Source organism: Panicum hallii, chromosome 8 (assembly GCF_002211085.1).
Source record: "Panicum hallii strain FIL2 chromosome 8, PHallii_v3.1, whole genome shotgun sequence".
NCBI lineage: Eukaryota > Viridiplantae > Streptophyta > Magnoliopsida > Poales > Poaceae > Panicum > Panicum hallii.
The window spans coordinates 18,239,811-18,251,468 of NC_038049.1; the positions used below are offsets into that span (position 1 = coordinate 18,239,811).

The 11,658-nt window shown below is 46.7% G+C and overlaps 2 protein-coding genes across 3 annotated transcripts; one reads left to right on the forward strand and one right to left on the reverse strand.

The window, feature by feature from the left end:
- Positions 1-993: 993 nt before the first annotated feature.
- LOC112903405 (gem-associated protein 2-like) lies at positions 994-6,343 on the forward strand. Of its 2 annotated transcripts, XM_025972663.1 has the most exons (6): positions 1,377-1,498; positions 1,684-2,079; positions 2,149-2,246; positions 2,663-2,912; positions 4,717-4,894; positions 5,721-6,343. In XM_025972663.1, exons 2-6 carry the CDS (start codon positions 1,982-1,984, stop codon positions 6,120-6,122), a joined length of 1,026 nt encoding a protein of 341 aa, XP_025828448.1. In that variant the 5' UTR covers positions 1,377-1,498; positions 1,684-1,981; the 3' UTR covers positions 6,123-6,343. The 2 variants fall into 2 exon arrangements, with proteins under 2 accessions (XP_025828447.1, XP_025828448.1); XM_025972662.1 differs by lacking the exons at positions 1,684-2,079; positions 2,149-2,246 and having other exon boundaries at positions 994-1,498.
- A 155-nt stretch (positions 6,344-6,498) lies between these two features.
- On the reverse strand, positions 6,499-7,963 carry LOC112902944 (peroxidase 2-like). The gene is made up of 2 exons (XM_025972142.1): positions 7,611-7,963; positions 6,499-7,480 (listed from the first exon to the last, which is right to left on the reverse strand). Exons 1-2 carry the CDS (start codon positions 7,815-7,817, stop codon positions 6,722-6,724), a joined length of 966 nt encoding a protein of 321 aa, XP_025827927.1. The 5' UTR covers positions 7,818-7,963; the 3' UTR covers positions 6,499-6,721.
- Between the last annotated feature and the right edge of the window lie 3,695 nt (positions 7,964-11,658).

Consider the following 11,658-nt stretch of genomic DNA (forward strand, 5'->3'; position numbering starts at 1 on the left):
ATAACTACGCCCCTTGTCCACCTTATCCTCCCTCTTTTTCTTCTTCCTCTTCCTCTTCTTTTCTTCTTCCTCTCCTTGATTCATGTCAAAAATTTGCTAGAATGGCTTAAGGGGAATTCAGGGGCATTAGGCCGGCTGAGGGCTGGAGTCCCCCTTTAGATCCGTCCCTGGTCTTGATGCTTGCAAGAATAGTAAACCTGCCCAGACAGCTTCATTATTGCCATAGTCCCCAAGTATGTATTAGCAAGCATCATCTGGTTAGGTTCGCACATATTCCTAGTTAGGGACAATTTTACAATATATCGTCATGGGATCACAATTTTGTATCAGAAGAGATAACCACAGTACCAGTCATTAAGCATTCACAGAACTGAGCCTTTAATTTCTAGCGGCTACTGGCTAGGGCTAGGGCTAGGGCTATGCATCGTGTGGGTGGGCGGTGGAGAAGACGGAACATAATGGTAAGTTCTCCGATAAAATCGGATTAGGGTGGCGACAGCTGGTGGTGGCAAATCTGGTGGTGGAAGCCCCTGGAGACGGCGGAGGAGGGCAGCGCGAGGGACATCAAAGGAGAGGAGGACGCGGGGTGAGGAGAGAATGGCGGGTGGCTGGCGCGAATCCGGCGGCTCGCCGGAGCCGGAGGAGAAGCAGCCCCGTGTGGCCTTGAGGAAAATGGCCTCCTGGTGGGCCGCTACACTCGCGTTGGGCCGCGTCCTTCAAGCGATACCAGCGTTTTATATCACTTGAAGTGATATATAACCGCGTCCCTTGCTAGCCGGTCGGTACCGACCCAGAAACAGTCTATCGGCTAAACAAAAGGACACTTCGCAATTCAGGAGAAAATGGTCATCTGGACCGCAGAGCTGTTTCTTTTTTCTCTCATCTCATATTATTCGCCGAGCCTGAAGGCCCAACTAGCGGTACAAGGGCAGGCCTGGGCCGACCAGACCTGAGGTCCATACATTTCTCTCTGGCGCTGCCCATTGTGGTCCACCATCCATTCAGGCTCGACCCGTCATCCTCGCGGGCCCAGTTGACGCATCGTTTCAGGCTTCCCGCAGGCCGCTGACGCGGATCCGGCTCTCCATCTCTTTCCTCCTGCTCACCCTCACCGACCACCGTGCCTTCCAGAACTTTCCAAACCCAAACCCTCGCCCGCCGCTTGAACCTTCCAGAACTTTCAGCCTCGCCATGGCGGCCGCCGCCGCCGCCGCGGCCCACGAGGGATCCGCGCGCAGGAGGACGGCGTACGCGAGGACGGAGCTCGAGGAGCTCAGGGGCGCCCCGTCGGAGGAGGCGCAGGCGCGGCTTTGGGCCGAGGTCCGCGCCGCCCTCGCCGCCGCCGGCTTCTCCGGCGAGTACGACGGGCTCCTCGCCGCTGAAGAAGAGGAGCCTAGGAGCAGGAGGGGGAGCAAGGGGAGGAAGGCCGCGGGCGGGGGAGGCTCGGGGGCCGGGAGGAAGTGGAGCGAAGAGGCGGCGGCGGCGTCCCGGTTCTCTGGTACGGTTCTTCTCGCCTCTTCTAATCTTCTACGCAAAATTAAACTATTTTAGAGCATCTCCAAAAGCCTAGGTATAATCCTAGCCAATTTGGAGTTTCAGAGCACTAAAAAAAATTAAAAAGCCTGCTTTTAGTGGAGTAAACCAACGGCCTCTCTAATTCTTGACTATCTATATTCAAAACAGTCCATGTCATCCGTTTCCTCTTCCTCTCGGCCCGCACCGCCGCTATCTTTTCCGACGCCCCCCCCCTCGGCCCGCACCGCTACTTCCTCCGGCTCAGCGCCGGCCGCCCCCCGCGCCGCGGCGCCGCCTCGCGCGCCATGGGCACCCTGCTGCCGCCGCTTGTCTGCTCGTGGAGCCTGCGCATGGAGGCCGCCGCCCCCCGCTCGGCCTGCACGGCCACTTCCTCCCGCTTGGCTTGCACGGCCACTTCCTCCCGCTCGCGCGCCATGGACGCCCCGCCGCCGCCGCTCGTCTGCTCATGGAGCCTGCACATGGATGCTGCCGCCGCCCGTGCATGGAGGCGTTCCGGATGATGGAGCTGCTAACGTTGGAAGAAAGCGCAAGCACCATGATCAGGTGAGCGAGGCGAATCAATTTCTGTAACTTGTTGCACAAAATACTAAGTTTGATCGGGGGCTCACCTAGGAGGTCACGGCGGCGGCCTACAGGCAGTTCGGGTTTGCTGGCGGCGAGTCTCTCCGGCGCAGGGTTTGGCCGGCCGGTGGGTGGATCATGTAGAGGAGGTTGTGAGCTATCTCCGGGTGCAAGGAATCGGATTTTTGTGGCTTGGTTGTGGCGTATTCGAAAAAGGGGCGGAGCTCTGTTTCTGTCGCCAATGGCGGCTGCGGCGGTGAGCTGCGTGGCGCGCGTGAGCGGTGATGGGCGCGCGCAGGAGGGCGGGAGGGTGCGTGGGAGGGTGGGATGGCGAGTCCAACTCTCTCGGCAACTTTGTTGAGGGAAGGGGAGCCTTTGCCGAGCCAGATAGCTTGGCAAGGAGGATGCCGAGGCCATTGGACGCCGATTTCAGCGGTGCTTCGTTTTTTTTTTCCGAGCTGAGGCGGGATACCAAGCCTCTTGGAGATGCTCTTAGTGGCAAAGGGGGATTTCTATTTTTTTTTTCATTGCGAGATGTTGCTTAGTTGTGTGATCCTTGGTGTAGGTGTGCCTGAGATTGGTGCGTGGAGAAATGGGGATTTGGGGGCTCCTCACGAACACTGCTTTGATGCTGCTGCTCATGACCCTGGTGTGGCGTATGGAGTGGTTGAAGAGCAAGTTGAAGATGTGGAGTATGAAGATGACAGCGATGATGACTATGAGGGCATTCTGAAGCCTGCATTTGCGGTGGACGGGGACCCTGATTTCGAGTCTGGAGAGCCTCTTGACGGTTTTGAGTATCTTCGGCGTGTCAGGTATCCTTTTCATGTAGTATTCACAGTATTTACTCAGTATTATGAACTATGAAGCCGAACAAAGTTCTGTATTACTGTTTACCCTTCTGTGCATTTTTGGCACTCTGTGGTCAACCTCACTAATAACTACTGGTAGAAGGCTGCAAGCCTCTCATTGCCTGATCCTAGCACCCTAGTTCCTTGGTTACTTCATGAGGCTATATATTTTTTTGGCTACTGAAGGAGCATTTTTTATGGTTGAGAGTCGAATAAGGGAACATCCAGTATGTTAGTACCTGTCAACCACTAATTAACCGATTTATCCACCATGACTTCAACATTTTCAACATATGAGAATTACAGCATAGTTATATTTAGGTATTAGCATATCTCCATACTTGTTGACCAGGAACCTGTTCATTTTGGTGAAGCTTACTTGAAGCAGCTAATGGGTAGAAAACAGGAGACGTATGTGAAAATGACTAATTATTTCGTATAAAAAGGATCTCCCCAAATCTACCAATCAGAACCAGATGTAAGCTAGACCAGAAGCCAACAATGTGTTGCCAAATAGAAGGATAGCATATTTCTTCCATGTTGGGTCTATGTTTTTAGCCAGATAGCCAAACAAATTTGATACAAATGTTCTAGTTACGTAAGTAAACAGTTACCTTTCATAATACACACATAAAAAACGTTTGAAACTAGTAGGTGGTTAGCTTTAGTAAAATTAAGAGCTCAGTCATCTTTTGAAATTATCTTGGACATCAAATTTTACATATTTAGTATTTTCAGTTACTGGCTTGTTCCTTATCTGTTCTGCTCTACTGGTGAATGCTATATTTGGCTATCAATCTCTCATCCCTACAGCAGTTGTCTGATTTACAATGAGTGGGGATTTAGCGTATGGTTTTCTATCCAAGTCATGAAACCATGATGTCTCCACTGTAACCTGATAATTGGAACATTTGTCTGAGGATATAACCCATCGAAACAAGAGGGTGAAAATATTTCAACATTTTCATTAGACGGTACAGATCAAAAGCTGGTTCGAATTGTTACTGATATTGTGCCTAGAAGTTACTGATGGTTTATGTCATTTATTAAGTTACAATTAGAACTAGAGATACTGATGTATAAAATGATTAGTTTTTAGTGATGCCATTGTTGTTGATGGGATGTGGATTATCCTGATCTTTTTCTGGTATTATTTTCCTTGCATTTTGGTTCTCGTGGTCTGAACATTTGTAAATTGCAGTATGTTAGATGTTGTGATTAGGTAGGTGATTGAGAACATTAAGTATTCCTGTTGCTCCCAAGAAACTGGAGTTTTCTTTCATGCGGTCTTGGATTCCATCAAAACCAAATGAGAATATATGTACTGTAGTATTTGAGTTTCTTTCACATGGCTCTGGGACCTTGTACTGCAGTACTGGGGCATGTACATGATTGCTTTGTCATTAGCTCATATATTACATGTTCTGGAGCTGGAAGACAATTTTAGTGTGTGTGTATATATATATCGATGTCAATTAAGTAGCATTTCATCAAAATTCTATTGTTTCTGTTAGATCATGTATGTGCATGATTCAGAGCAAAAATTAGACTGCAACCCTCCACCACTCTGTCAGCCTGCTGATTCTGTCCAATGTACATCTACGCATATCAAATTAGCAAACAAAATGAAAACTCCATGTCAGATATGTCGTACAATTGATATTTGAAAGTTACGTGGGTCACTAGCAGAGTTGTACTGTGTTCTTAATTTGAAGTTTTTCTACTGGTTGTTGAACAGTTTGGCATTGATCTGAAATCATCATTATAGGTGGGAGGCTAGACAAATTCCGAAAGTGAAGGTAGCCAAGGTGGATTTGAGTGCAGCTAGAAAGGAGCAAACACCTTATATGCCAGAAATTCCTGACATACCTAAGTGCTCACCTGATTTGCGCGCATCAAAGCAATGGGAAGATGCATTTGTTAACCATTTTTCTGAGACCAGACTGGTAATATATCTTGTTTTTAGTTTATTTGTTCAAACATTTACCTTTCCATATAAAAAGTTTGAGCATGCCAAAGCACATTAAGCCTATGTTTGTGAAATGGTTTCTTGACTCATTGATATATTTTGCTATTTTGCTGAGCCTTCAAATATATGTGGTACAAGGTTAGTGCAATTGCAAACGTATTCTGTGGTTCCCTTGTCTTCTTTCAGATTGCAAGAGCAAACTTTTGCTTATATATAGCTTGGCATGATTTGTGTATTTTGTCACATGCATTCCCTTTGTTTTTCCTGGTAGAACGAATGGGAATCCTTCATTCTTTGAATGAAAAGTGTTTATTAGCCTAAAAATCTGGATGTATGACACTAATAACATGCATTGGTTACGTTAGCAGTAGGCATTACTCTGTTTTGATGTGCTCCTTTCATGCATTTTGTAACTAAGCAGTGTGCATTTGAACAAGTCATATTATTTTATCTGCAACATGTAGTATAGATCTCATCAAGCCAACAACTATACCACCACTAGTATTTTCTGATGCATGGAACCTATCTACTCGATCGCCATCAGAAATTAGATGCATACAATAGAGATTAACAACCACATTAGCACGTCGCAGCATTGCATGAAATCATTGTTGCCCTTTATAGCATTTTATTTCTAGAGTTCTGCAGTGCTGTATAACTCCCAAAAAGGTCTCGGATATCATTTCTAATGATCTAAACTTGATATTTCTATAATTAGGATTGTTTTGTTTGCCTTTGCATATCCTGCATAATTCTCTTCTTCATAACATCAGCTGATTTTATATGTTTACAATTTTCACCAGATGTTCTCTGAGCATGTCAGCTCTGGCGAACCATCTATATCTGGTGGAATGAAAAACTACACAAAAGTTGGAAGCAGCACAGAGCCACAGACTGACCCAACACTGACAATGGTTCGCAACATGGATGCAGTTGCTAGAGCTGCGACGCTAAGGAACTTCATAGATATGATCCAGAGTTTGGACTCACTCTCGAGGAATAACTGCCTGTGGCTCTTTGCACTCTGTGTAGCCGTGGACGTTCCCTTGGACGCAGAGACATGTGCCTCCCTAAGGTCCTTGCTGCGCAAGTGCGCAACAATCCTTGCCACAAAGTCGGAGATGGATGACGAGGTTATAATGCTGAATATACTGATGGCAATATCTGGAAGGTATTTTGGACAGTATGAGCATAGATGTGAGTAGGAAGGAGATTGTGATGACGCCATGGTAATGCTACTTTCAAGCTATGAGTTCTGTTTGGTACTATAGATTTGAAATCGTACAAGATTGATGCTTAGGACAATTAATTAGATGAAGAATATCCGTGATATCCTTCCCTGACCCTATTGTAATGGCTGATTTAGGAAAATGCATCGGAAATGGGCGCTGCAATTTCCTGAAAGTTGGCACCCGCTTATGGCTCATTTATTTGAATTCGTGATATACCCTGCTGGTTCCCCCCCCCCCCCCCCCCGTCCTAATATTAGTATCATACATCTAGATATGATATATATGTAGATGCAAGCAAGCCTATGAATTTAGAAAAACTAAAACGATTAATAATTTGGGACGGAGTGAGTACCGGTAACGAGCTGCTAGCTTCGACTGGAAGCAGGGGATGGATTTTTGGCCAAATGCGTGCAGGCACACAATCACTGAAGCACACTTATTTTGGACTGAAGGAAAAACAGAAAACATGCATTCCCCAAAGCCGGAGAAGTGCACCAAGAAATTCTAAGTAACTTCGATGTAGAATCGTAACTAATGATGATCCGCTCTAGAATTTAGCTTCGCCAGCTTCTCTAGTTGACGACCCGACACTTCTTCCTGATGTCTCCGTCGCTGCCGGTCTTCACTCCGATACTCGCCAGCTTCACCATCGCAGCTGCAAACTTCTTCTCCCACGTCCCGTCCGGGCGCGCGAGGTCACCCACCATCCCAGCCGTCTGCGCCGACGACATCAGCACGGCATCCGACGTGAAGAGCACCTTGCGGTCCAGCAGGTTCCTGTAGTACTGGTTGTCCAGCGCGTTCGGGGTGACGGCGTCCTCCGCCACCACGGGGTCGTTGCCGAGGGACGGGCTGGCCGGGCACTGCCGCCTCAGCTGGGCCGCCAGCGCCGCGTCCATATCGGACGGGGAGGCGATGCGCTCGGCGACGAAGGAGGAGCAGTGGGAGCGCCCGACGGAGTGCGCGCCGGAGAGCACGACCAGGTCCTCGACGCCCAAGCCTTTGGCGGCGAACCTGGCGGCGAGGGTGTTGAGGTTGGCGAACGGCGGGGGCAGGACGCTCGTCTGGCTCTCCAGGGACCTGCGTCCGTCGAGCCGCCCGCCCGGCATCGCGAAGCTGATCCGCGAGCCGCTGAGGAGGTCGGACGCGTCGCGCGCCGCGAAGGCGACCACGTCGGCGCAGGACACCGTGCCGGGGCAGGCCTTCTCCAGGGCGCGCTTCGCCGCGTCGATCACCTCGTAGCTCCGCTGGCTGCTGTCGTTGGGCGGGCCCTTCTTCTCCGGCCGTGGGTTCGCCGGCGTCGGGTCGAGAAGGATGGATCCGTCACAACCCTATATATACATCACATTCATACAATGCAAGCTGGCTACTTGGTCTGCTTACATGGTTTTCAATGAACAAAGAAGGAAAATGTCGTTTCTTTCGGGTCATCTGCCGTGCCATGGGCGCACGCATGCTAACCTCTACGAAGCAGTCGTGGAAGAGCATGCGGATGAGGCCGGCGCCGAGGCCGGGGTCCCTTCGCACGGCCTTCTGCACCTCGGCCCTCACGATGGCCTCCGCCCTGGGGCAAGTCTTCTGGTAGAAGCCCACCTGGAGGCCATGGCACGCCGCTGCCAGGAGCAGCCCACATGAGAGCAGAAACCATGGCCTAAAAGCAGTAGCCATGGTGTGGCACTTGGAAGAACTACCAACGACGACTGTACTAAGACTACTGTAATTGTGGTGAAGAGGCAGCAGGCGTGTGGTTATTTATACACCGGGAACAGGGTTATCATGTTATCCTCCTGCAACCTTTGTTTACCATCTAGCTGTGCTCATACGGCACCTACTGTTATGGTTGCATTTTCTATGGATTTATACACCGGGAACAGTGCTTGGATTTTGTATGGTTACATTGGAACGAACAAACCAGCATTAGCCGCAAAAGATTCCTCGCCAAAGTTTAGTGAGTTGTGGGTCCACTGTAAAAAGTAAAACATGCATGCCGACTTGCGGAAACCTGCGGTCCACAGCATAACAACGCGCGTGGACTTAAATTGTATTTGAGTTTATCAGTTATGTATGTACGTGTAGCAGACTAGCAGTAGTTACTCTTTTTTTTTAAAAAAAACAAATGAATGGAGCTATGTTTGAAATTTTGTTATCAAATAGAAGCCGAATTTGCGAATTACATGTTTGTTGGGAAACATGTTCACCTAGGCTCGAGTTTCTGACTTAGTATGTATATTTATATTTTAGCTAATCACTCTTCAAGTGATAGATAGTGTGTTAACGGTGAGGTGAAGTCCCAATTTTTAACTAACCTTCATTTGAGCTGATATTTTCTATTTGAATTTAAATAGCCGTAGACAACATGCCTATTTTGAATTGGATGTCGTGAATCCATGTTGAGAGTTTGCTCAAAGCTAAAATCTCGTTGTGAAAATGTAGAGTTTTAATCTATACAAGAACATGCCGATTTCTATCCATGCTTATTGGAAACCAGTACGAGCTCGCTACGCGCACACGTGGGACAAAACAAACCACAGAACTAGCGGGAAACGTGTATTAAGCAGCAGGTGCACGTGAAACTCAAACGCAAGTGGGCATAGTCAAATACTCAGATGGCGGTCGCAGCGATGAACCTTTTGCTGAGCTATTATTCCTATGCCTTCTCGGGAATCAAAAGGTTTGTAGCCAACTTGACATTATACTGCTGCTCACCTCGCCTTTAACCGGGAAGGCAAACAGTATTTTTGTCCCTTTCCTTTACACTGCTTTCTCATGGCAAAAACACATTGGCGAAACATAAGTGGTTAAACAAATGCTAAATTAATTATACCTGCTAAATTGTACATGCACACATAGTTGTACCCGACCTGAAGTCAACATAGCATGCCATTACTGGAAAATATGACTTTAGTACCGATTGTAAACTTCCAATATTTCTGGATTTGCAATCAATATTGTGAATCCAAAACTAAAAGTCTCGGCTTTACTGCCGCTTCTATAGGCCAGTAGTAAAAGAACCCTTTAGTACTAGATAAAATCTAAGATATAAAAAGATTCAAAAAAATATTTTAAACCCGAAAGAAGTTCAAGTAAATATGCGCATCTAACATGAAAGAAAATAGTTTCCTTTTAAATTAACTCATAAAGAAATTTTTAGTATCGGTTGATAACACCAATCGGTGCTAAAGGCTTCCAAAGCCTTCCGTGCAAAAAAAAATACCGGTGCAATTAGACCCGGTGCTAAGCTACTATTAGTACCGAGTTCAATTTCGACCTGTATTTTTTAGTGCATGGAAGGCCGTTTCTCTAGTAGTGTATTATAACGACTGCTACGGCCGGATATTTAAAACTCTGATGACATAAGGATATTTTGATACGCATAGCACAACTTGTAAAGAGGTTGAGGAAGACAACATTATTAGTAACTATGGGTCAGATCTAAGGCAGGAGCATCGGTCATTTCCAACTCAAAGGTGCATGCAACCTAAGATTTAGACAGGTTCAGATCGTTGAATAGCATAGTACCTTACATGCTGTTTGGTGGTTTGTATTGCATGAGATTGTAGATGTTTTAGAAGGATCCCTGCCCGACCTTATATACTCGGGGGGGGGGGGGAGGGGGGGCAGGACTACAGGTCATGCTTTTTGGTATTATTCCTACCTAGATAGGACCTAGGGAGTTATATTCGAATTATTGTAATTTTCTTTTATATCGACTAGACTTACTCGTATCCGAGTACTTTATAATAATAGTATTATGAATAAAGTACAGTAAGTATCCTATCCCTACTTTAAGGTAATCCATGCTACGTTGGTGGTCCCATGGATGCTGGTCTGAAAAGGAGCTCCAGCCTCCATCAATTGAGACAAGGTTAAGGATGAGCAGGGATGAAGTACCTACATGAAAGAACAAATACACTATATGGCAACCAATTTTCTGTTGGAATAAACGGACTAGGCCCATTTATTTAAAACAATAAATTGAGAAATTAAAGTCCATGAGTAAATCCTAGGGAGTTACAAAGTGGTTAATACCACATAGGTAGTTGAGGATAATTCTAACCAATTTAAATGGTAGACTGTTTGTACACTATCGATCTGTGAAGTTGAAAAAAGAATAGGGGCCTGCCACGCGAGCGTGCTCGCCTCGCTGAGGCTGAGAGTGTGGCGTGTCGAGACATGTTGTGCGGTGCGGAGAAGAGCCGACTCGTGATAAGGTGTGTAACTAACCATCAGCAACACGGATAATCTTAATAAGATTTTGGGAGCGCCTGCTACATGCAGAAAGCTGTTCGCAGGACTGCACAACAAACATCTTCCAGCATCGTCTTTGTACGGCGGCTACTTCATGCAAGGTCAACCAAGTAGCATATCTACTTCATTTTATGATAGCGCATTCAATGCCTCTAGCAAAAGACCCACTCCTGGATAATTTCTGAACCTTTTTCACTTCTTTTTTTGTTTTATGTTCTTGTTAGTAGGATTTAAACTTGAACACATACACATACCATGTTATCACAAGATCACTATTTTTTGTTATAATTAAATTGTTAATTCTTGGAATTAAAATATACTGTAATATGCCTAGGTTTCTAACATTTTCAACCTCTGTGATTTTATTTTTTTATTTCTCGAATATACCAGAGAGCTGTGTATCATTTATCATTATATTTAAGCACACGGCAAGGAGTAGATGAACGCTAATATATTAAGCAAATCTAGCAACAAACAGAGGGATTCCTAGTTGGCTTCTCATCACTACACGTTAATTTTGTTAGCTTAGAGCAGCTACAAAGTCGTCGGAAAATTTTGGCCAAAACATATGGGGAAGCAGCATCGACTTCTGTACGCCGTAGCGTGCAAGCTATCACAGGATCCATTTTTTCGCGAATGTGTCTGAGCACATATTTTATTAAAAGAAAAGTGATACGACCATATATTACAAATCTTAATAGGCAAAGCCTATTAGGAGGATATAGAGCTCCACCAAACAAATGGCGGGAGATCCCAACATCAAATAAGAACAACAGGAACAACGGGGAGGAGACTCATCCGAACCCACAAACCTAGCCATGACCACAATTGAACCTGCTAAAAGCCAGCAACCATGACGGCAAAGCATCCACTTGAAGCGAGCTCCAGCCGACCCCACAAACCTAGCCATGATGGCAAAACATCCACCCGACCAACCAACCACGACGGCAAAGCATCTGCCTGAAGCGAGCTCCAGCCAATATGGCGGCAGTGGCAAAGGATCCACCAGAGCATAACGGCGGCAAAGTATCCGCCAGAGAAGAGAGGGGCGGCAAAGCATCCGCCAGCCGATGACCAATGCAACCCAGATGATGCAGACAAAGCAGAGTGAAGGCAAGCGTAGAAGCGGAAACTCTCCAAGGAGAGCAGACGACCATCACCGGCAGAGCTTCCAAGATGACGCCTCAAGAGAGGAAGCGACGCCACAGACGCCACCGTCGCTCGACCAACGTGGTCAAGATTTTCACCCAGAAAGCTCACC

What these genes read in the sequence shown, in the direction of transcription:
- LOC112902944 (XM_025972142.1), bottom strand. Translation starts at nt 7,817, where the DNA reads ATGGCTACTGCTTTTAGGCCATGGTTTCTGCTCTCATGTGGGCTGCTC. An exon ending in TCCACGACTGCTTCGTAGAG is followed by an intron (nt 7,481 to 7,610) that starts GTTAGCATGCGT and finishes ATGTATATATAG; the next exon opens with GGTTGTGACGGATCCATCCT.
- LOC112903405 (XM_025972662.1), top strand. Translation starts at nt 1,192, where the DNA reads ATGGCGGCCGCCGCCGCCGCCGCGGCCCACGAGGGATCCGCGCGCAGG. An exon ending in GGCGGCGTCCCGGTTCTCTG is followed by an intron (nt 1,499 to 2,662) that starts GTACGGTTCTTC and finishes TCCTTGGTGTAG; the next exon opens with GTGTGCCTGAGATTGGTGCG. An exon ending in ATTTTTCTGAGACCAGACTG is followed by an intron (nt 4,895 to 5,720) that starts GTAATATATCTT and finishes AATTTTCACCAG; the next exon opens with ATGTTCTCTGAGCATGTCAG.